The sequence below is a fragment of the Chenopodium album genome, chromosome 25 (genome assembly GCF_948465745.1).
Source record: "Chenopodium album chromosome 25, dcCheAlbu1.1, whole genome shotgun sequence".
NCBI lineage: Eukaryota > Viridiplantae > Streptophyta > Magnoliopsida > Caryophyllales > Amaranthaceae > Chenopodium > Chenopodium album.
In genome coordinates, this window is record NC_137858.1 from 10339378 (window position 1) to 10362841 (window position 23464).

The following is a 23464-nucleotide window of genomic DNA, read 5'->3' on the forward strand; positions in this document are numbered from 1 at the left end:
AGTATTATAAGGAGCCGCATGACCTACACGTGGCGCTCTTCTAGCTTCGTGATTAACGATCTCAAATTGCTCCTTAATTGCTCGATTAGGCCCCAAATCCATACTTAAGACTTCATTATCCGCGGATCGAAACGCAGTCGGAGACGGAGGTGGAAACAACCCGGGAATCCCTGTCGCCGACCGCGGAGAGGCTGTACCACCAGCTGAAGCAGAAGGGGAGTCCAACGAAACACCCTGTAACACGGTTCCATCATCATCATCATAGTCCGAGGGATGAGAATCCGCACCATATTCTGACGGATCTTCATCATCATGCATTCCAAACCATAATTCTGTCGTCCAAGCATTCGGAGAAGGACAAATTCCCCTAAGAGAGTCCGAGTATAAGTCTAGATCAGTTGGACCAAATAACACATGACCTCCGTTTTCATGAATTTGACGATAACGACGTTCCAAAGGACCTCGAATTTGAGCTTGATTTTTCTCACACGTGGTAGAACCGTGCCCAACAAAACCACATTTTCTACAGAATCTAAATATACCTTCATATTTAAATTTCACCCACGTGACATGATTGTCAAACGTGGGGAAATAACAACCAGCAATCAAAGGTAACGACATATCTACTAATATTTTAACTCGAGGACAAGGTATAGGAAACTGACCATTAGATTCGTCAACGTTTGTTACGTCACCCACATGAGCTAATACAACCGCCGCAACTTGAGGAGTAGAATAACGAAAAGGTAGACCCACCACACCCACCCATAATTCAGCAAGATGTAGATTTAGATTCATTGGTACTGCATGTTCTCGAAGGCGCTGCAACACGACCATACTACCCTTGAAATGGACCCACCCTCTTGCGTCTAATTCATCAGCATCCTCGGTAGTTTCACAACTGAAAATTAAATCCTTTCCATAGGGAAATACCGTGACAGGGCCACGAAGATGCCAAAAACGCGCTACTAGCCTTCGGTACAGTGATAAGGAGAAGTCCCTATCATCCCACACTCGTCCAATAACACAGCAATCCCAGTTAATAGGTGCTTCATCCTCTAGAACAGGAAGAGGTTCAAAGTTTTTGCCAATATAGTGAGGGTAAACAAAGGTATTAGGATGTAAATAGCGAGACATTTTGACAAAGTTATTGAGACACTTAATTTTACAGTGAACTAGAGCACTTAAATATAAAGAGCCTAAGTAAGTGAAAGAGAAATAGAACTAGAATACTTATGTTCTTAATTTTATAAGAGAAAAGTAGTTAAAACAGTAAGGAGCTATAACTTTTTCTTTTGAGAGTTTATCTCACTAGCGGCTTTCTCTCTCTAGAGAGTTTCAAAGATGAGATTTTATTTGTTTTTGTTACTTATATAGTTATATTAGTGAAATTCATACACATCTTATATCAAGTGGTGTGATAACTCATTTTATAAAGTAAAGTTCTTCTAAGTGTGTTCACGTTCTTGTTTTTCAAGGGAGAGCCCCCATTTATCTCCGAGAGAAACGGTTTTTGTTTATCTCTTGCACTTTTCAGTGCCACATAGGCAGTTGTTCAATAAAAAACTCTATATTAAAAGTGGGCCCAAATTTGGGTTAAGTAACGGCGTTAGTTTAAAAATTGACGGAGTTAGAAGCTACTTGTCCCCCAATCCCCAACATATTAGAATGACATTTTCCCAAAACGCATTTCCCCCACCCACCCAATTACTCTGGAGTTATTGTAATGGTTTCGCTCATAATTTTTCTACTTCGAATGCTTCTCCGAGAGAAACGGTTAGTTTTATTTCGCTTTCGCAGTTCCAATTTGCCCGTAATTTTCCTCCATTGGTCGAATGTGTTGAGTTGTGCTCTCTATATAGCTTAATTACAAGTATTTATGTTTCATTTGTTAAATTAATGACTGTAATATTTGCTAATGTTGTTCTAATTGGATTGTAGCACTGTTGTTATGATATGATTTCTGTTGTAATTGGTTTCTATTTTTTGTGTTATGAAATGAATTCTTTTCTAATTGGTTTCGTACCTATTAGTTTGTAGTTTTGTTGGTATGAATCGAGTGATTATGTTTCATTTTAGTAAATTAATGACTGTAATATTTGCTAATTCAGTTCTAATTGGATTGTAGCACTGTTGTTATGATACCATTTCTGTTGTAATTGGTTTCTATTTTTTTGTTATGAAATGAATTCTGTTCTAATTGGTTTCAGAAAGGTTAGTTTCTAGTTTTGTTGGTATGAATCGAGTGATTAGTAACTTTGATTGCTGTTTGTTGAAGTGTAGTTGCTAAAACTGTTAAGCCCCATCACTGACATTACCTGTTATGCATGTACTCTGCATTTTATGAGTGGATACATTATGCTATTTTTTTTATGTGCTAGTAGTTGCTTGATCTCATGTCTGAAATGGAAGAAGATAGAGTAGTTTCTTTAGGAGGGAACTTTGAAGAGATTGGCACCTTGGTGGAGTGTGCTGTAGGTGAAAATGAACAAGAGGTTGGTCCCTTGCTGGACATAGGTGTAGATGAAATTGAACATGAGGTTGGTTCGTTGTTGGAGGTAGGTGTAGATGACAATCAGCAAGAGGGAGTAGAAGCTATGAGTGCAGAGTTTTTGGAGAACATTACCCTCTCTCACACCAAAGAAAATAACACACCCACATCTTCTTTCAAGGACAAAACTAGGAATACACCCCAATCCCATTCACCAACGCATACGGTGAAGTCATTGCAAACCCTTGTTTCCAGTACGGAGGAGATTGTGGATGCAAATGTGGACCCTCCTAAAGTGGGAATGCTATTTAAACGTTGGGAGGAAATTGAGTTGTACTACAAAACTTACGCGGAGCAGTGTGGATTTGGGGTGAGTAGGGTGCAAGGATCATACACTAATACAAAAGTGAGGAGGGCAATAACTTGGAGGTGTGAATGTTGGGGGTCACCGGATATGAGGGCAAAGCATGATGCAAAGAAGAGGGCTAAGTTCATGGAAGTCGGGGGAAGCAGAGCAAATGTGAAGGGTCTTATTGGTGAGAAAGAGCTTGATCAAGGAAAACGTAAATCTAAAAAACGTGAGTGCCTAGCTAGGGTTTATGGGAGTATGAACAGTGATGGTTTATGGGTTTTGAGAACTGTAGTGTTGGAGCATACTCACGATCTCTCCCCTACCATGGCAAATTTGGTGAAAGAGTATCGGATGAAGAAGTTGACATCAACGGTTCGAAGGAGGTTGGTGAATTTTTTTGAGCAAGGTGTAACGGTTACTCAAATTCGTGGTTGTTTAGGGCTTGAGAACATACGATTGCCTAGCGTGAAGGATCTTCAACACGAGGTGTATAAGCAAAGGAGATTGAAGATGGCCGGTGGAGATGCACAAGCCATGATGGCATATTTTGATTATATGCAAGCCGATAACCAAAATTTTTACCATGCTCATAGGTTGGATGATGAAGGTCGTTTAAAAGATGTAATGTGGGTCGATGCTAGGAGTCGGGTAGCTTATGAATACTTTGGCGATGTAGTTTGCTTTGATGCCACATATCTCACGAATGAGTACGAGCTACCTTTTGCAAACTTTGTAGGAGTTAACCACCATGGGCAGACTATCTTATTAGGATGTGCCCTCATTTCTCATGAAGACTGTGATACCTTTCGATGGGTATTTGAGCAATGGCTTTCTTGCATGGGTAATAAAGCTCCAAAAGCCATCCTCACTGATCAAGCAGCAGCTATGCGAAAGCCTCTAGCCGAAGTTATGCCTAATACACGCCATAGATGGTGTATATGGCATATTATGAGGAAATTTCCCGAGAAGCTAGGAAAGTGTGCATTGTAAGTATTTTCTATCATTTTTCATGATCATTCACTACATAGCATAGGGTTTACTTATGTCTTGTATTCAATTTTTCTGTTATTAATAGCTAATCCAATTCTAAAGGCTGAATAATGGTATAATGCATGGTTAACTCATTGCCTTGGTTATGCAAGAAGTCATGTGGGTACATTTTTCTGTTGTGTATTCCTACATATTATCTCTGACTGATTACTGGTGATTATGCTATAGCTCTTTCACAATGTTCATTTTTAAATTTCATAGAATATTAAGTACTGGAACTTAGTAGTGGTAGGGTGTAAAGTCTTTCCTACTGGTGGCAGTGCTTATATTATTGGTTTCATGGTCTTGAATCATATCCTTAGTTATGTAGTTATGCAATTCTGTTCTGTGTTACTATGTGAGATTAACTTGTCATATAACAGGTACGATGACTTTAAGAATCCTTTGAAGAATGTCATCTATGATAGCTTTACTGTTGAAGAATTTCAGAGACGATGGTGTGATGCAATGCGGGCCTTCGAACTGGAAGACAATGACTGGCTACAGGATCTTTTCTTAGAGAGGCACATGTGGGTGCCTGCTTATATGAAAGAGTATTTTTGGGCCGGTATGAAAACAACACAAAGGGTCGAAAGTATAAACCGTTTTTTTGATGGATTTGTGACCCGTAAAACCAGACTATTTGAGTTTCCAGAAAAATATTGCAAAGCGATGAAGAAAAGGGTTGAGGATGAGCAAGATGCAGATGCAAGGGATTCCAAGTACATCAGACGGCTTGTTAGTGGATTCAAGGTGGAACGATTTTTCCAAAAAATATACACCGATGCAAAGTTCCAACAAGTTCAAATAGAATGTGCAAGGATGTTGTATGTGCAGATTAAGGAAGAGAAAATCATTAGTGATGTAGAAATCCAATACTTGCTTGAAGATCGCATTTGGATTGTTCGCGAAGGTTGTAATGAAGAAAGCATCACTGATTTAAGGAGGTTTTATTCTATCACTTTTAATCCAGTTACCAAACACATTAGCTGTGATTGTAGGAAGTTTGAAAAGGATGGGATCCTTTGTATGCACTGCATTAGAGTCTGGGATCAAAACTTTTTATATGACATACCAGCAGAATATGTTCTCGATCGGTGGCGCAAGGATGTGCCGAGGAAACACACACGTGTTAAAGTGGCGTACCACGATCCTACTCAAACCATAGAAGCTGTACGATTCAACAAGCTTATACCAGACCTTGAGGCTTTGTGTGATGAAGCCTCTGCCGTTGATGATGAGACTTGTGAGGATGTTCGTCAAGCGGTACGGAAGATGCGTGCTGAGATAAGTGAGCGCCGTGACAGAAAAATGGCTGATGATGATCCCTCTGTTGTACCAGAAACTAAGGTCCCGTCTTCAGAGATAGGCTCTTCAGCTCCAGTTCCACCCCATGGCACTCCAGGGTCTGTCTCAAAGCGTGGTAAGGTACCAGCTAGCTGTAGCAAAGGTTTGGGTAGTACTGCAGATGGGGTTGATGGAGGGAGTCCTCAGTACCTCATTCAAGATCCAATTATTAAAAAGAGGCCTCGAGGTCGTCCAAAAGGGTCAAGGAACAAGACTCAAGCTGAATTAGGATACAATGCAGGCAAGGGTAAAAACAAGGTAACTGAGCTTATTCGACCTACATTCATAGCTGTCTTGTGGCATTTTATCGGATTCATTTTTTCATTTTCTAAGTTGGACTGTTATTCGTGTCTAAAATCATGTGACAGAGAGCGCAGACCCAATCACAAGTACCTGTGCCTGATTTAGTCCAACCAACTAAGTTGCCGGTATAATGATTTTTTTTTAAATATTGTACAGAATTTGCAAAACACTTCACTAATGGTAATTTGTTCCCAGGTCAAACGGAGTAAGAAACAGAATCCATACACTGAGTTCTACCAAGTGAATCCAGCTGAAGATGTTTGCTGTGATGACTTCGACCTTCACATGTCTACTCAAGAATGGTCAACTGATCCCCAGTGATTTTAAGTGTTGGAGCAAAACAAGAACTCATCTGGAAACTCATATGTTGCGTTTTGTGTTTTGAACAATTTAATTCTGTTGTAATTGATCAAAATGAGTACCGAAACTATTTAGTGTTGTAACACTTTTAACGTACTTGGCCTACTGTGATCTTGCTTGTTTGTATCTGACTGCTAAAAATGTGAATGGGAATTGTTGTGCTTTGTGTATGTGTAACTGTCTTCCTTCATTCTCTTCCATTTTTAATTTGATTTTGTTGCGTTTTGGGGCTCTGTTTTGGGCTATTTCCTTTTCGCCTCTCTGAAACATCCAACCAACTAAGTTTAGAAGTAAAGGATAGAGAACTGAAAGATTTGAAGGCAGAAGGGCTTAGAGATGCTGATTATTTGAAGAAGCTCTCAGCCATGGCAAAAGAGAGTACTGGAGAGCAGAATGTAGATGACTTTGCAATTGAGAAGCTTCAACTGGAAGCTGCTCAGCTTGAAGTTGCCCGTCTTTCAGCTTTAACAGAAAGGTTAGTCCAATAAGCTGGTGCTGTCTGTGTTGCCACCTAATTACAGCATTGATTATTTGATTTTGGTGTTATGGTTTCTGTTTGTATGTAAATATGCATATTTACTACACAAGTATCAGATTGATTACTTGCTAGAAGTTTGTGGTATGGCAGTGTTGAGTTTTTCTTGTTCATGTATTATATATACTCAATACCTGTGCCAGTTTAAGCTACCTGGTTCCGTTGTAAGTCTGAAATTGACGAGATTAGGCAGTACAAAATCTGATAGGAGTTTCAAGGTTTCAGTTTGCTGGGTTTTAATGTAAGAGTTCTGACATACTATTGTCTCTGATCTCTGTTCATCTTTTCTTTTTTTTCTTTTTTTTTTCATCCACTATCTTTTCTTCTTTTTTTTTTATTTTTTATTTATTTTATTATTTTTTTTACGAGCACTAGTTTATCAATAACTACTAGTTTTATTTACAACGGAGGGGTTAAAATAAATAAAGCACGAAGTTAATTATAAACAAATAAACAAATAAAGCGTGAAACGTTATAAAATACACCTGAGCTAAGTAGAAAATATAATTTCATCATTACTTAATCAATTCAATACAAATATGACCTTAGAGGCTTAGACACATGCAGCTACATACTTCACAAAATACTGATTGCCATGAAGGACTTGTTTGGGTACATTCATAATATCCCATGCACCAAGGCTAATACGAAAATAAAATAATGGGTTACATAACTAATGTATCCCAATTGAAATAGCATATTAGGTTCACTGACAATAAGGATCGTAAAACACTAATAATGTGACTTCATTGACCAATACTACACACTCTAAGTCAAAAGGTACTACTTCAGCTACTCGTTCTGCCCTTCAGCAACTTAGGGCGCAGCAACCTCTCCTTGATATATTTCCGGACAAACATAAACGTAGTGCTCATTCTTTATGCCTGCTTCCTGAACAGTGATGTGCCTTTTAAGCTTTTTGTCTTGGTATAACACCATCAGAGTCCTCGGATCGTTTGGCACTATTTCACCCCACCTGATGCAAATCCTCCTAAGCTTTGAAGTGAGTTTGCATTGCACCTTCACCTCATGGTATGGTGTGCAAGTGTTGCGGATATAGAAAAATTTCCTCCTCGTGTCCATGTTTTTCAAAGGGTCCTGCAATTTATAAAAGATCGTTAATAGTAAGTTGCACATTATTGGTGTTAAATAAAGGTAGGATTGCTACTTATAAAGCGCCGTACTCACATTATCGTATAAACAAAATTATAATGCAAACAATTTAACCTAAACAACGTACCACCGCAGACACATAAATTATGTCACCAGTCCGAATTCTCACCGATGCAGCGGTGGTTGTACGCTCTATAAGCAACCCGTGCTTCTTGAGCTTGATTTCGGGGGCTGTAACATCAACTCTCGATGCATAATCCTCATAGGTTTCCTCAAATGTCTCTTCATCCCTTATCTCATAAACTACGCCCGTATCGTGACGTTGTCTACTCTTAACAAGGATTGTGTGGTTAATAGGGGGTGGTTCCTCACCTCCTACGGGGTCAGCAACATCATCCGCGGTCACCGGAACACTAAGATCCATTGGCGGAGGACCACCAACAGGTGCACGGTCTCTGTTAACGACCTGTAAGGCCCTTGTTAACGCCGCTACAGCAGCTACTTGCGCTTTCACAATTCCATCTCTTGGCAAAGGCCTTTTGCTGACCATCTGTTTTTTAAGCTTATTGATGGCGTTGCGATTGAGAGTGGAAGCCAACAAGCTCTTCTTCTTACGAAACCTTCGTGGTGAAGGCCTTGGGGTTATTTTAGACCTTGTTGTGGGATAGGTTTGCATGCTTGGTTGCAGCTTTGCTTCAATTCCTAAAGGGGAAAGCTTAGTTTGGGTAGCAAGGTTTGGAGACATGCTGGCAAAATTCACCTCTATGTTTTTCTTACTGTAGGATTGGTGCATTTCTCATGCTTTCCCACCAAGTTTCATTTATATGCATTAGTAACCAATTGCATGCTGCCACTTGGTCATGCAATTGGCGGGTATTTGGGTTGGCGGGAATATTACCCGCCCATGAGTTCACGACCTCACATCCAAATCACATAACAAAAGGAAGGTCTCAAAAAGCCAAGTGCCTTTTTCCCCTTAAGCAATCACCTTCCTCTAATGCCTTACTTGTAAGGGCACTTTGCAAAAAGATACAACATTAAATTTATTTATTAAACAAAATAGAATTGGATTTGTTAACTGAGACTTAACTTAATTAACTGTGTTTCCACCAATGAATTAAAAATGTATACATATAATTAATATTTTGTACCTTAATGCGTATCTAAATTACTAGCAACATTGCGGTTCATAATAAAGACAACATACAAAAGAAAAACGATCTAAACCATTTATTGTTGTATCACTCCTCACTTTTTTTAATAATTAAAACCATTATCTTTGTACCTTGCGCGTCATTACTATACGATCTATCATCCTAAATGACTCAACAAGCATTTTTCGACTCCGATTGAATATACTTACAACTACTAAGTACATCTTAACATAATACATGTATAAATCTTATTGTTCGGGAAAAAAACATTTTAAGACTTCACTTTGAAATTAATTCGTATTTTTTCTAATATGAAATACTATAATGTTAGTTATGGACATTCTAGATTAGATACGGTTGGCCATATAGATATGACTTGGTGGTGTGTATAATAACAAACTTGATCTTATCTCAATACTGCATAGTCACATTAAGATGGATTACCAAATATTGTACACATGCTACATACGCTTTGTAAAACCTTTCCCTTTGTTCTTCCTTAAATTGCGCCTGAACCATATCACATTGTCACTTCATTTGTATCAAGTTTTGGGGCTCCTACTGAATAAAAGATACTTTAGACACTATTGTTTGTTTTATTTGCTCACCTACATATTATAATTTATGACAAGCTATTTCATAGAATCATACATCTATCCTACTTTATAATAATTATTTTGCACATAAAGTTTTTCCTATTGTATGTAAAACGTTGTACTGATTTTAGAAAAAATAAAATATTCCTCTAGGATTTTTGCGTCAATCGACAAAATCAAATTTCAAATGTTCAATACGATTTCAATATTATTTATCCAAGTTTTAATATCTTAATTAACCACGGTTTCATTATTTGTAGGCGTTAAATAATTTTTATACATTTACTAATTCTATAATTATGGCCATTTAATTTCTTTAAAAATTGTGCAAACCAACTATTATAATAAACAATGTTGTTTGAGAAAAATATTTAAGTCAAGTATTGAATATTGGATGCTACAGATTTCGATTCCGCAAACTAAATCACATTTTTTTGTGGTCAGATCTGATTAGCTATGACAAGCTATTTCATAGAATTGGATATCTATCCTACTATGAATATATTATTATAGACCCAAACATATCTATCCTATTACAAGTTTATCCAATTTGGGATTTTCAAAAGATTAAGCCATTAGTTATACCACCAATGTCATTATTAGATACACTGATAATTGTCTAATACGTTTATATTTATGCTCAAGTACACATACAACTATAATTTGCCTCCTCGATACTACAAATTGCATATGGCGATTCTCTAACTTACACTAACATGGATATTAACTTTTTGAAATGAATCACCCAATGTGTAAACCTTTTCCACTTTTTATTCCCTGCATTTGTTTTATTTTAGTTGCTCACCTAATGATTACAAGCTATCCCTATCTCTTTTATAAAATACATATCTATCCTACCCAATAAAATTTGTGGCAGACCCATACTTATACCTCTTCTATGCACCACCTTTATTATTTTTCCCCTTTTGTGTCTTCCAGTCTTACACGCCATACATAAACCTCATGGTATTTTTCCAGTATTAATAATGACTTGTTTGACTTCAACAATTTGGCATGCATTATCATTTGTTATCGATTTGCGTCCTTAGTAGATCATACATACAATTTCTAATAAACGATTGAAATCTTAACAGATACAGAATCATATGTATCATTATAATAAACATTGACATAGCTTGAATTACGAAGTGATAATTAGAGTAATTAGAATAACCATGATTAAAAAATATCAACTAAAAGTACTCATACTCATCGATAATATCCGAACCCACTTCATTTAAACTGCATTCACCTTCAATCGACGTAATCACCGAGCTACGCCATCCTGGCTGAATGCAAAAATGAGATAGCCATGTGTTACAACGACAAACTACATCACTTGGCACCATCACCCTAAATTGAGTGATGTTGACATTAGCACCTCCGGACTGGTAATAAAGTTCGGTTTTGAGTGTGGACACATTAACTTGGTTGTAAAAAGAAAAATCAGTTTCATCATGATGATAAATAGTTGAGTTGAAATCCAACTCCGCTTCATCGGAAGCGTAAACAGGTTTGCTATAAATGGTTTCAGTACAAGGATGGTATTGTAATCTTTGCCTTCCACCCTTAATTTGCAAATTTTGCAATTGAGATACAATGGAGCGTGAATTGTTATTCATTATAAGAGTTTGAATACGAGACAATTATCTTGAGTAAATAGCTAATGCAAGATGCAAGGAGAGGTGGTAGCTATATTTATTGGAAACATTGAGTGTGATGTTCACTTTTGAATTTTAAAATGAGCGCCATAATCTTAGTGAGAAAAACAGGAATTGGGCAAACAAATCATAACCGATTGTGTGCAAATCAACGGCAAGTGTGTTTGTCACTAGTGAAAGAGACAATTTGTTGAGAATCTCAATTTTTCAAAGGCTTAAAATGACCTCTTTGCCCTTAACCCTAAACCCTAAACCCTTAACCCTTAACCCTAAACCCTAAACCCTTAACCCTTAACCCTAAACCCTAAACCCTAAACCCTTGACCCTTAACCCTAAACCCTAAACCCTTAACCCTAAACCCTAAACCCTAAACCCTAGACCCTTAACCCTAAACCCTTAACCCTAAACCCTTAACCCTAAACCCTAAACCCTTAACACTAACACCTAAACCTTAAACCCTTAACCCTTAGGCCTAAACCATAAACCCTTAACCCTAAACTAATATGTTACGTTAATGCTTCACAACCTACCGTAATGTATTGTAAAGCTTCATGACCAATTGCCGGTATAATATCAATAAGCACCAATACGTGACACCCTACATATTCATTTTAGAGATATTAATTTATAAGGTATACAATGTTAACGTTATTATATTATTTTAGATTATAATTTATAAAGTGATGTAAGGGCTTCACGGGTTTTCAAGTTGAGCACGATTACACTTAAATGAAATCGTATACACATTTTAAAAATACGTGGAATGAATAATTAATTAACTTATAATGTGGAAAATGATTGGTTTGGATATACTAACATAGTTGAGTTTATACGCTAATTAATTTGATCAAATTGCAGGAGACTAATTTAAATAATTTTTTGTCTTTAAAAATTATTGATGAAGACGCTGGATTGGTTTCATTCCGGTAAGAAAATTCATACTTACGACAGTTTGGATATTACATTTTGTGTAATGGTCGAAAGTAGCATTCAGCTTTTCTACAACCAAGTGAAGATACTCCAAACGGTCAAAAATCGAATCAAAATTCGAATCTCCTTCATAATTACATTTTGCGTCTGTATTCACACAAATTCGGTCGAAGCATGCTTTAATATGTTAACTCTTGTGAAAAGACCACACACATAGTCTATTACCTAGGTTCTTTATTCTTGTTGTAGCATTAGTAGGGGCATTAGTTGGCATCCAATTGTCAATGTTAAGGGCACCAATAAAATTAGCTACTAGATTATAAAGGGGAGATTGCTTGTTTTGAAAGTAAGTATACGTCAAATTGTATTAGGATATGTAGGAATTATCATATAGTTTGGAGGAAAATTATATTATATGATATCTTTGCTATTTCCTTTTCTACTCTTGTTTCCATGTTTATCTAGGACTAGGATTGTAGACATCTTTGTATAATATATATTGTATGTTTCCTTCAATGAACGTTTAGATATTCATTGCCTAATTCTGCTTAATTCTACAAATTGTCTATTTTAATGGCAAATTGACATCTATTATATATGAAAGAAGAATAAAAAATTTTAATACTAAATTTATTACTTTAAGTCATTTTTTACCAAGCTTAGAAGGGAAAAATTATGTGAGACAAAATTCAACGTAATATTTGTTAATTCTTTTTAATGTCCGTACATTAAAATCGTGCATAAATTTTTTTTTTTTTTAAATTTATAAGGTATACAATGTTAACGTTCTTATATTATTTTAAGATAATAATGTATAAAGTGAGTTAAGGGCTTCACGGGTTTTCAAGTTGAGCACGATTACACTTAAATGAAATCGTCGTATACGCATTTTAAAAATATGTGGAAGGAATAATTAATTAACTTATTAGTTTATAAATGATTGGTTTGGATATACTATTGTAACCATAGTTTAGGCTAATTGCCATACTAGCAGGTACTATGTATATAAAGTTGCATGTCCTATAGAGTTGTGAATTTGTTAAAACTAAATTAAGCTTGTGTAATAGCTCGTCCTACACATTAGGATTTTTTTACAAATTCCACGTGTCAGTATAGAATCATAATACTATGGACACATGTCCTTCAACTTACCTCCTTGATCCTCTATAAAAGGGTTGTGATTTAAGTTGAAAAAGCACACCACCATCTTATTCTAAATCCAATTTCTCCTTGTGTTACAAACCTCTTGAAATGGCTAACGCAGCTTTTGACCCCCAGAACCCGGTTTACCCTCCTGGCTGCTATGCCGTTACAACACTCAACAAAACATCCTTTCGTGACCCTAACACCACCGGCAACCCTAAAATGAACTTTAATAAGTTCATGTATTCTGCACCCAAACCCGGTAGTGGTAACCTTCAAATTGTGAGTGATCAATGCATTCGGGACATCATAAGGAGCCCGGAGAGCCCATGGGAGCCTAAGTTGCTTGGCATGGTTATGATTGGGCCGAGAGGTGCCCCTGTTCATGCTCATCTACCAAATTTGGTAGACCTTGTGGGGGTAGTTGATGTGAAGGAGCTGTTTGAGAAGATGCACAAGGAGGTCATTGCTTACAACCCCAACGAGATAAGTGAGGTAATCCCTGATTTTCTTCTGGATGTGATTGATCCTACTCCTGTCTTACCCATTGTGGAACCTGTGTACCCCCTCACCATTAAGAAGGTGATAACTGAACTTGCTTGCTATTCTGATGGTTTTCAAGTGTTCTATTTGCATTCCAAAATTAGTGAATTCATTGTTACGGTGTGTGCTAGTAAGTATATGGTTGATCCATTTATGAGGTATATGGATGTGCACCTCGAGTCTAAGTATGAAGAAAAGTGTGATGCATTCGCTTTAGGTTCATCTGTTGTAGTGTGGAATGCACGTGGTGTGAGTCGCCCTTCTTTTAAGGGAAATGCACTCGAAATTGTTCGTGTTCACAACCCAATCATATTCATAATCACGGAGGTTAGAATTTCTAGGAAGTCCTTTAAGGATATTGTTAGATCATTTAATTATGAAGCTAATTGGAACTTGGATGAAAGTGTGGGGAATGCTGGTGGTATTGCTGTGATATGGGATGAAAAAAAAGTTGTGCCTGGAGAGTTCAATATTGCTGCTATGGCTGTCGATGAATGCCCACTGAGGATGCTTGGGTTGTTGAAGGTAATTTTGCAAAATTTTTTTAAAAGTTTGATGAATTATGTAAGGTTTTTTTTACAATGTTTAACTTTGGTTTTTGGTCATATGTAGGCTGTCGCACCCAAGGAGGAGGAGGAGGTGACTGCTTGAGGAGGCTGGTCGGAGGTGGTGTTGGAAAAGGCTAGGGGTTGGCTGTTGAGGCTCAATCTTCGTGCTTGTTTGTGTTAAATTATGTAATTCGTAGTCTAGGTGGCTACGACCTTTGTTTGTATAAGACTATGGACTTTTCTTCTATGTGTGATCGTACACCTTGGCCTACTAAGGCCCTATCGTGTAGTATTTAAGGCAACGACGATTGCCATGTTATGTAATGTATGTGTCAACTATGGTTTATCGTGATATGAATATGTTTTATGTGTTTATTATGCCCCTTGTTTAATTCCATTTTATTATGTTTTAATATTTATTTAACGAAATGGTAATTATATATTGGTACTAGGATTGCTAATAATGAGGGGAAAAAAATAGTGATTGGATTTACTCATCAAATTAGAATTATAAGGACTGTGTTGATGTCCTTGTAAAATGCTTCACTAACCCTAAATTTTATGTGTTTATTATGACTTGTTTAATTTAATTTTATTATGCTTGAATATTTATTTAACGAAATGGTAATAATATATTGGTACTAGGATTGCTAATGATCATGAGGGAAAAAAAATAGTAATTGGATTTACTCATCAAATTAGAATTATAAGGACTATGTTGATGTCCTTGTAAAATGCTTCACTACAACCAAAATGGATTTTTAATTGGGAGTTAATCAAAACTGAAGCACACTTAGAGTTGGTTGGGTTACTGTAATTTTATGGGCTTATATGCAAGTAATGCAACAATAACATCTTCCTTAGGCCTATTTTTCTTTGTTGGCTATATATGCCCCAAAAATGTGTAGTCAACCTACTCTGAAAGAATAGATTATGTTACAATGCAAATATATTCATTACAAAGACTCCAATATTGAAACTTAGTACAACAGGAACTATTCCAATTATTAGAAGAAATTAGAATATTACAAAGACTTAAATGTTGAATATTAGTACAACATTAACTATTCCAATTATTAGTACCCATACACAGACAGAGAGTTACTTATAGAATACAATGTTCCGGATCGCAGAATTAAGAGGGACAACAGTGCACCATTTCTGACTAATTATCGCAAACAGCTGGTTTTTCAGGCCTTCCTGATTGAAAGACAAAGAATGATTATGCATATTGTGCTTGAATTGGGTCGCCATAAGATTGACCATTTCGTACAAAATTAAGTGACTTACTTTGTTATTGAGTAAATGAATACAGGGTGATGGATGTCCTAGACCAAGCAAACAGATCTGTGTTGGCTCTCCAAACTTCGCAAATAGCCATGTGTTACTCCTAGCTGGAATATCATCACAATCATATTTGAATACCTACAAAATTTTGACGAAATTAGACAAAATGTCCCATGAAACTACATCCGTCACCCCAAACAAGCAAGTAGGAGTGGTATAATAACAAACCTCAGTCACTATTGCCATGAATTCAGAAGTTGGAGATTGTATAAAATTATTCACTGAACGTAGCAGGCAATGAATACCTTGTATACCTCTACCAAAAAACACCAATGGCGCCTGCAGAACCCCAGTAGGTATAAATCAGTGCCAGCTAGTTATAACAACCATAAACAGTACCCAAATACAGAGCCGGGAATAAAAAAAACCACATAGATGACCTTGTCACACACTACAGGAGCAGTGTGATCCCAATTAGAACGGGTCATCTGCAATAAAACCATCCTAACATACTGTTATAAACATCGTAATTGAATTAATATTCAAGATGCAAAAGTATATTTAATGGGAAAGGCTAATATACTAAGTTACTAACCCATGCAGCTATTCGACTTAGAACAGGCAGAACTTCTGGTGATATCGACCTATACGAGGAGACACAGGACAGGGCCATTATGTCGCGCATAAAAATTACCAAGTTTATAAATGCAGTCAAGCATAGCAACGACACTGGCCATTTAATTGTCTCAAGAACATTAGTGTCTGAATAAATAGACCTTACAGTAGAGAAATGTGGAGCTATAAAACCTGAACTAGTGCTCAAACTACTAGCATTGCTCCAACCAGAACGCAGAATGGACAAATCAACAGAACTGCGCTTACGCCTCTTGCATTGATGTGGAAAAGAATTTGATGGTGCTCCACGCCTCCGCTTCAGTTTTTGTCTAACATTAGGAGGCTTAACGAAATCATGGACAGCAGCCTGTCATATAAACACAATAAGTTCAATCCAATTCAATAAACAAACATATGGCAATGCATAGTAAAAAGAATATAAATCCACCAGTGAGAAAGCTGGTCCTTCACTATCTCTAGCTTCCTTCGGGTGGGTCTCCCCGTACGCCACATCCACGGTCTACCCACAAAATACATGCAACATTATTTATTAGTATCTCCCAACCCAAAGTGACCCCTTAACTTAAAAAAAAGTTAATCAGCAAAGAAATTTATATCTTACCCCCAGATGACCATAATCACCTCCAACACCAAATCGATCCTCCTTTGTGGCAAGGGTAATCTTATGTTGTTCCCACACCTTAATTCGTGGGAACTCACCCCACTTATTTGGAAAACGGTTTAACTTGTCCAGATAAAAAACCTGCCTCAAAACAACAGTGTCTTCAATAAATCATTAAAAGGGCCAGTTTATCATACAATTCTGGTTTTCAAGGCAAAAAGAATACTCACCACTGCGAATATTGTACATCCTCCACAACCCCCCGCCACCCCAGTAGAATAAAAACGTCGAGCAAAACTATGCACACTATCCATCAACTTATTCAAAACCAAGTCACACAAATTATACGAGGCTGCATTTACAGCGCAAGTAAGCGCGGGAATCAAATCAGAAGCCAACCTCGGTGCTTGGGTAGGACATAAAATCATTTCTAGTGACAATAATAGGAACAACATCTTAAACTCCTCCTCTTCATGTTCCTCCCATTGACCCTCAACCCTTTCCATAATTTTGGAATTAACCGGAATGCCGATAGAGGTATATACCCGACCAGCATACTTACGAGACTTTGTCACGGAGGGTTGACCATATTTTTGCTGAAAACTGTACACCTTTTCTTGCAATTCAGTTGCAAGAGATTTACCGGTTGGAACTATTAAGCCCCCATTAGGAATACCTAACACCCAATGCACCTGATTGGCAGAAAACCTAAAATGATTTCCATCCGGGGAAATAAACACACTATTCAACGGATCAACGCGACTCATTAACCAATACCCCAACTGCCGAGGTAAGTGCATGTCCATTGGAATATTCAACAACCCACCAAAACCCATTTCATTAACCCAACGGGTTCTCCTCTCATCAAATGTGTGGCATATTCTAGAAAATGTCTCAATACGACATTTCATATTAGGTGGCTGCAAATTACAGGTCCCACATAAGAGAAATAAACAACAATTCAGGAATTATATTTACTTTTAAAGACATTGAATACATGACATACCCGACCAAACACTTCCAGTTGTTGCTTGATGACCTCGCCCTTTGCCTTTACTCTACCACCAACACTAACACTATCATCCTTCAAAACCAAATACAGCACTTCAGTTTCAAACTCACTACAAAAAAAGCTATAAAAAATTTAAAGCAATACACCCTATGAAATTTCATACCAAAAACAGTTGAGTTGATAGACCTTTTGTTTCAGAACTTGAATTTCGTTTCTTAGCTTGTATCCATCACAAAATCATAGCTTTCAATCAACACACAAAATTGCCACTTGATCATCAGAATTAACCCAGAGAATGAAAACATAACAATGACGATAAAGATAACTCATTTACCATTGAAGTCGTTCCCCACCACCAAAAAATTGCAGACCACACTCCAAACGATCAACACAGATAATATAAGCAAGCTCTGGCTACATAAACAACCAAACTCCATATGTTCAAACTCAATTCCGTATAGTAATTATAGACATAATTCTTTATTTTTACTTAAACAAGATCACAGTACATAATGCTACCATAATCCTTGTAATGGAAATACACGGTACATAATGCTGAATGCAGCCTCATTATCCTAAAACTAAGTCATGAATCCTAGAGTAACTGAATGTCTTTTTGCTAACCAAGCTACCAGCCTACAGGTTTCTTTTCGGGTGCTTTTTACAAGATGACCAGCCTACAGGTTTCTTTTCGGGTGCTTTTTACAAGATGACAAAGCTGCCATGAAGTTTCATTACTTCTACTATTTTACAAGTTACACAGCAAAAATCAGCTGGCCAGAAAAAAAACTACAACTTGATACTGTATAGCAGCTCTGTGCAAGATTAAATGTTTAACCTTAATTGAGCTTCTATCAAATCAAATCTTATACCTTTGGTTTCAAGATTAAATGTTTAAGGAGTTTTTTATTAAATTAAAACCGATTACAGTCTAGAGGTGGTAGCAGAGTTACAAAAAAAAATCCCCACCAGGATCAAAAGTCGAAATAGTGTTCATGCAGTCAATAAGTTCTTTAAGACAGACATGGGGTGGTGGATCAAATTACATTTCATATTTAAGTTCCTACTACGTCTAGCTTCCCTACCCAAAATAATTTGGGACAACACTTTATAATGGATTTGCTGTTTCAGAAGGTTTGCAGCATCATAATTAAAAGCAATTAGTATTACACAATAAGTTTTCACAAACACATATCCAATTGATTTCGCAAACAACATCTCAGCAATAACCATAACCGATTTATTGGCAAACTACAATTAATTAATAGCCAAATTCAATTTCGCAAACAACAATTCAGTAACAAGAATTAATAAATAACAATTAGTAATTCTAGGGCTAATTCAATTCACCAAAAGAGTTATATTCATTCAATTGATTTCGCAAACAATAATTATGCAACTCAACAATTTCTTTACCTCAATCGCAGCAGCAACTCAATCGCAACATCTCAATCGCAACAACTCAATCATCTTTGAATCCAATCGCAACGACAGCTATATCGGCATGGAATTGCTCGCACAGTTAGTGAGTTAAGTAGGAAGTGCCCCTTAATCGGATAATCGTTTCGCGATGAATTCTCTTCCTCAATTCTCTCACTAGCATGTGCAACATTCACTCTCTTCCCAGGAATTGGTTCTAGGGTTTGTGTTAACGGTTGTTTACAAAGTCGTTAGTCAAACATTTGACTGGAAACTAACGACTAAGAACCGTGAATTAGCAAGTTGTTGCAAAAAGACATTTTTAACCCCAAGATAAACAAAAGACGTTTCTCTCGGAGATAAATATGAGTTCGCCGGTTTTTCAACTCTTAGCAAAAGTGGTAGTACTAGCCAAATTAGTAATTTAATGTGCAACAACTAAATGGTGGCAATAGTACTTATAGCCTGTCCCTTGTAGAAGCATGTTGCCCAGTTTTATTAATTGACTCATGTGCCCCTTTGAAAGTACAATAAAATGATCGATTTAGTAGGCCAACAATTAAAACTTAAATTGACAATAGCAATTGGGTAGTAATTGTGATAGTGTACAAATTTATTCTTTTTAGGACATATAATGTTCAACTTAATTTCAATTCCGTTCATCTCCAATCAATTCAGTTAAATTCACTTTCTAGTTACATTCTCTCATAAACAATTTATTTCAGCTCTATTCAATTCAGTTTAGTTCAATTCCCAATTTCCTTCTCTCATAAACAATTCATTTCAGCTTTATTCAGTTATGTTCAGTTCAGTTCAGTTTCTAATTTTTTTCTCTCATAAACAATTCATTTTAGCTATATTCATTTCAGTTCAGTTCCTAATTTCCTTCTCTCATAAACAATTCATTTCAACTCTATTTAGTCCATTTAAGCTCCAATCAGTTCAGTTCAAGTCAGTTCAGTAAATCAGAACAGGACCTTAGCTTACTCTATGATTTTTGTATATTGTGATCAGATATTAATTTAAGAATTAAGCTTTCTTAAGCCTTAAAGAGTAACATGCTACGAGAACGTATTACAGGCAAAGATATAGAAAAATTAAAATCGACAAGATAATATGAAAACAATTAAAGCAATTCAAAGAGGAATTGTAGGATAAAATTGATAAACCCATGTAAATGATAATAAAGAAACATACAAAATGTATCAATCTTTATTATATTATAAATAATACATACTTAAACCATTATATTAATAGGTTTGAAGACTTTATTTAGAGTAGTCTCAAAAGCATTCTCATGTTCATATCCAAGATGAATTACAATAGCACACCAATGCATTCCAAATGTAGTTCTTAACAAAGGGGCATAAATTCTTAAAGCATTTCTAACCAATGTACAAGTATAAGATTAGTATGAAATCCTAATCAAGAAATTTTAGGGATATAAAAATAAGGAACCATCAAAAGTAAATCTATCGTTGAGTGTAACAACATCTATAGTTTATTTAATTATGTTTATCAACTCTCTTATTAAATTTGTCCAATAAATTGATACATTTGACATATTGTGCTTGTTTAAAACCTAACTAGATGGTTTAATTAGTTGGCCAACACTAAAACTTTATTAGTTAGCAGTTGGAAACTAAGCCTGTTCACGGATCGGATATCCGATCCGAAATGTGATTTCGTATCGGATATCCGAAGACTCGGATATCAAAAATTGATATCCAAATCCGATTTGAAAAATTCGGATATCCGATATCCAAAATTTTCGGATCGGATGCTTCAGATATCCATTATCCAATATTAAGTAAAATTGTTATGATTACTTTCTAAATTTCACTAATTTTACCGTTTTTTAATCGCTAAGTTGTACAAAATATTTTAACAAAAATAGTAGTCCTTTTGCAATTATTATTATCATCAAATATATTAAGAATATTACAATAAGTTAATAATACAGGGTTAGTTTTATATGAACAATTTAAAAATTATATTATTTTAGGCTTTATATTTCGGATATCTTTCGGATATCGGATATCCGAAATTCTGAAAATTAATATCCAAATCCGCATCCGATATCCGCTTTTTCGGATCGGATATCCGATCCGAAATGAAAACTCGGATCGGATATCCAAAAATTCGGATCGGTTACGGATCGGATTATCGGATTTTCGAATTCTCAGATAGTTTTGTACAGGCCTATTGGAAACTTGCTGTAATAGTAATTGGCTCTTTGATTTGATTGAGATTTGTCATTAATGGATCAAGGCTCAAGTGCCAACCTAAATTTTAAGTGGATTTTTTTTTTTTTTTTTTTTTTTTTGGAAAACAAATTTTAAGTGGAATTAAGTACTAAAGCAACTTCCCCTCAAAAAAAAAAAAAGTACTAAAGCAACTTTAATTTTTTAGATGGTGATAAGAACCCAATCATATAACCCTTTTGTTTCTTCATTAAATCTTGAACTCAGTAACTCATTAGAATTTAAGCATCATCTTTATATGTTTTCAAAAACTTTCTTATCAACAAATTTTTTTTTTTTTTTAAAAAAGTTGAAATTATCAAACTACATATTGAGATGAATCTAACAAAGTCTCACATGTTTAAATTTATTTTGTAAATACATACAAAGTACTCGTATATATATTAATGATAAATTTTGACCAGAAAAGTCAAAATAACATTAAATTTGATATATTTTAAAGTTTGACCATAAAAGTCAAAATAAGAAAATTATTTTGGAACCGATAGAGTATTATATTTGTGCTCGTCTAGAAATAAAATGGCACAAACATTATTATTACATAGTATTTGATTTCATTATATTTGTGAATGGAGAAATTAGTAGATTTTATTTAGAAAGTGTACAAAGTTACAAACTACTCTGCACGTAATATAATTTAGAGTATCGATTTTACAAAATAAAAATTAAAAAATAGTCATTTTAAATAAAAATAATAATATAATACTTCACAGAAAAGTGAGTACTGAATCTATTGATTAATGATTACATATTTACATAATCAACCGGTGTATCGGTTAACTCCTACAAATCATCAGATCACTTATTAACATTTTGTTTAAAAAATATTTATACTTATTATTACTACCTCCATTACAGGTTATGTGCAACGAGTAGACATTTTCCCTCTCTACTTTATGTCAAATCGTTGCACATAACCTGTAACGGAGGTAGTATTTTCAGAATACGGGGCGCAAAAGATAAGTTACAAGTGGAGTGACATCCAAATATCCAATAGTTGATGATAAGGGACCAAAAGCACATCCATACAAGTTTCAGCTGTTTTGAAAGAGTGAAATCCATCAAAAATAATGGCAGCCAAGCTACTCTTTAATCAAAACTGTCTAAAGCTCACAACTTCTACACCACCATCACTCCAAAAACACCAACCAGCTTATAGAACTTTAAGCTTCAGTCAATACCCAACTCGAAACGATGGTATTCGAAAAGCTAAGAGGAGCTTTCCGGTGGTGGCAGTTTCTGCAGCAATGCAGCCACTGGACATGACAGAGGAGAATATCGAAAAGGTCCTGGATGATGCTAAGGTCGAGTTAGCTCAACTTTTTGATAGAGAAGTGGGTATTACAGGTCAAGTTGAACTTGCAGAGCTGGATGGGCCATTTGTGAAGATCAGATTAAGAGGGAAGTTCTGGCATAAGAGAAGTACAGTGGTGGCTAGGCTTGAAAATTATTTGAAACAGAGGATTCCTGAGATTCTGGAGGTTGATATTGAAGATGAGAAGCAGTTGGATGACAGTCCTGCAAATTTCTGATGCAGTAATTGAGTTTTGTATACTTGTTTGTGCAGATTGTTAATTGTGGTGTTCTGGTTTATCTAGAATTTTGTATCAGAAATATAGCTGCTATGTTCATTTGCCAGTACATCTAATAGAACAAACTGATGCAATACTAAATTAAAAATAATACAGAGTAGCATAGTTATGATTTGATTCTTGTATTGCATTGGTTATTATCTAAATATTTGGGATGTCTCAGGCCAGCCAGTACCAAAACCATCAATGAACAGACTTAGTCGTCACATTATACCAATCTAAGGCTGTAAGAGTGTAAGGTTATATTAGGAGATCGATGTGTTGGGCAGTCAGACATAGGAAATGTGGGAGTAAACCAGAAGAACGGTATCACCTTTTCAAACATCCTAAAAATGTATATGTGACTATCAATTACTGATAGAGAGAGTAGGTTGTTTCATGATTGCCTCAATTACCAGCATGACAAATTGACAATACATACACAAATTGCCGATAGCTCTGTCAAAATGAAAAGGAGGCAAGGCTCAATTTGATATATTTGCTGTCATAAATTCAGCGTTTACAAAAGATAGCAATTAGCAAAGCAATTCTGCAGGGCTAATAAAGAT

The 23464-nt window shown here is 35.9% G+C and overlaps 1 protein-coding gene across 1 annotated transcript; it reads left to right on the top strand.

The window, feature by feature from the left end:
* Positions 1-22260: 22260 nt before the first annotated feature.
* LOC145614722 (uncharacterized) lies at positions 22261-22962 on the top strand. Its single transcript, XM_081669792.1, has one exon. The coding sequence runs from the start codon at positions 22395-22397 to the stop codon at positions 22854-22856; it is 462 nt and encodes a 153-aa protein (XP_081525918.1). The 5' UTR covers positions 22261-22394; the 3' UTR covers positions 22857-22962.
* The last annotated feature ends 502 nt before the right edge of the window (positions 22963-23464 follow it).